Below are 973 nucleotides of genomic sequence, written 5' to 3' on the forward strand. Positions count from 1 at the left end.
CTCGTCTTCAAATAATAAAAAAAACCTGAACATGTATAGTATAGGAGAACGATGATAGTTTAAGTGCACACACTTGACTTTTTCCTCTGCTGGTTCAGTAAAAGAGGAAAAAACCCGAGCTATCTGCTTGGAGAAGCTGACGCAAACCTGGAGGAGGTGAAACCCAGATAACACAATTTCCCTGGCACTGAGAACATAGCCGTGCCTGCAAGTCTGCTTAAGAATTCCCCTCGCGGAGCTTAGGAGTCAGGGAGTATTGCCAGTTGCTTCCCAACGAAACTTTAATGTCCATAATTAAACCTGATAGGCAGCTTTTACTCCGAGTGGTATAAAAAATTATCTTATTAGGATAGTCTTTAGATCCTGTAATTGACCTCATCCAGTCTAACTTGAAAGCCTATTTTTTGTACTATCAAAAGTTCATGGAAGAACGGCTGTTTATTATACAATTTTATTTAAAAAAAAAAAACAATGGGGGGTTTCATTAATTCAATCCATTACAGCATGTGAGAGAAAGGTGGAAGAGGATGGGACAACACGCAACAGTCCCAAACACACAGATAGTGTAAATGTCTTCAAAATCACTTTGCCTTAGCTACAAAGGTTGGGTATACACACTCCAGTTTCTGGATTTTGTTGTTCCTTCCATATCCTCCCGGTAACTCTTAGCTTCAGCTCCTTCCTATCCCCACCAGAGAAGAAAAGTGCCATGTTTCGTTGAATAATGAGACCGTCATGACTATCCCTGACTTTCCTGTGGCTATCTCGAACACTTTGTGGGGTGCCCTCCCATGTCAGTTTCCTGCCATGTCCCCCGACCTCAAGGCTGTAGCTATAATTCCGAGCCTCAGTCTCATCACCCATGAAACGGAGGAATGCCATATAAACAGGGGCCATGCCAAGCTGGAAAGCTTCAAAGTGAAGGCAGAAGTACTGACCAAAACAATGGAAGACCTGACAAAAAAAAAAAAAA

At 42.0% G+C, this 973-nt stretch overlaps 1 protein-coding gene across 1 annotated transcript; it reads right to left on the reverse strand.

Moving 5' to 3' along the window:
* Nucleotides 1-385: 385 nt before the first annotated feature.
* Nucleotides 386-969, reverse strand: LOC105139822 (E3 ubiquitin-protein ligase SINAT5-like; the record flags this gene model as incomplete). The annotated part of the gene is made up of 1 exon (XM_011046431.1): nt 386-969. A coding segment is annotated over one exon (378 nt), but the record flags the coding sequence as incomplete, so codon positions are not given.
* Between the last annotated feature and the right edge of the window lie 4 nt (nt 970-973).

This window comes from Populus euphratica, unplaced genomic scaffold (genome assembly GCF_000495115.2).
Source record: "Populus euphratica unplaced genomic scaffold, PopEup_1.0 scaffold97.1, whole genome shotgun sequence".
Taxonomy (NCBI): Eukaryota; Viridiplantae; Streptophyta; class Magnoliopsida; order Malpighiales; family Salicaceae; genus Populus; species Populus euphratica.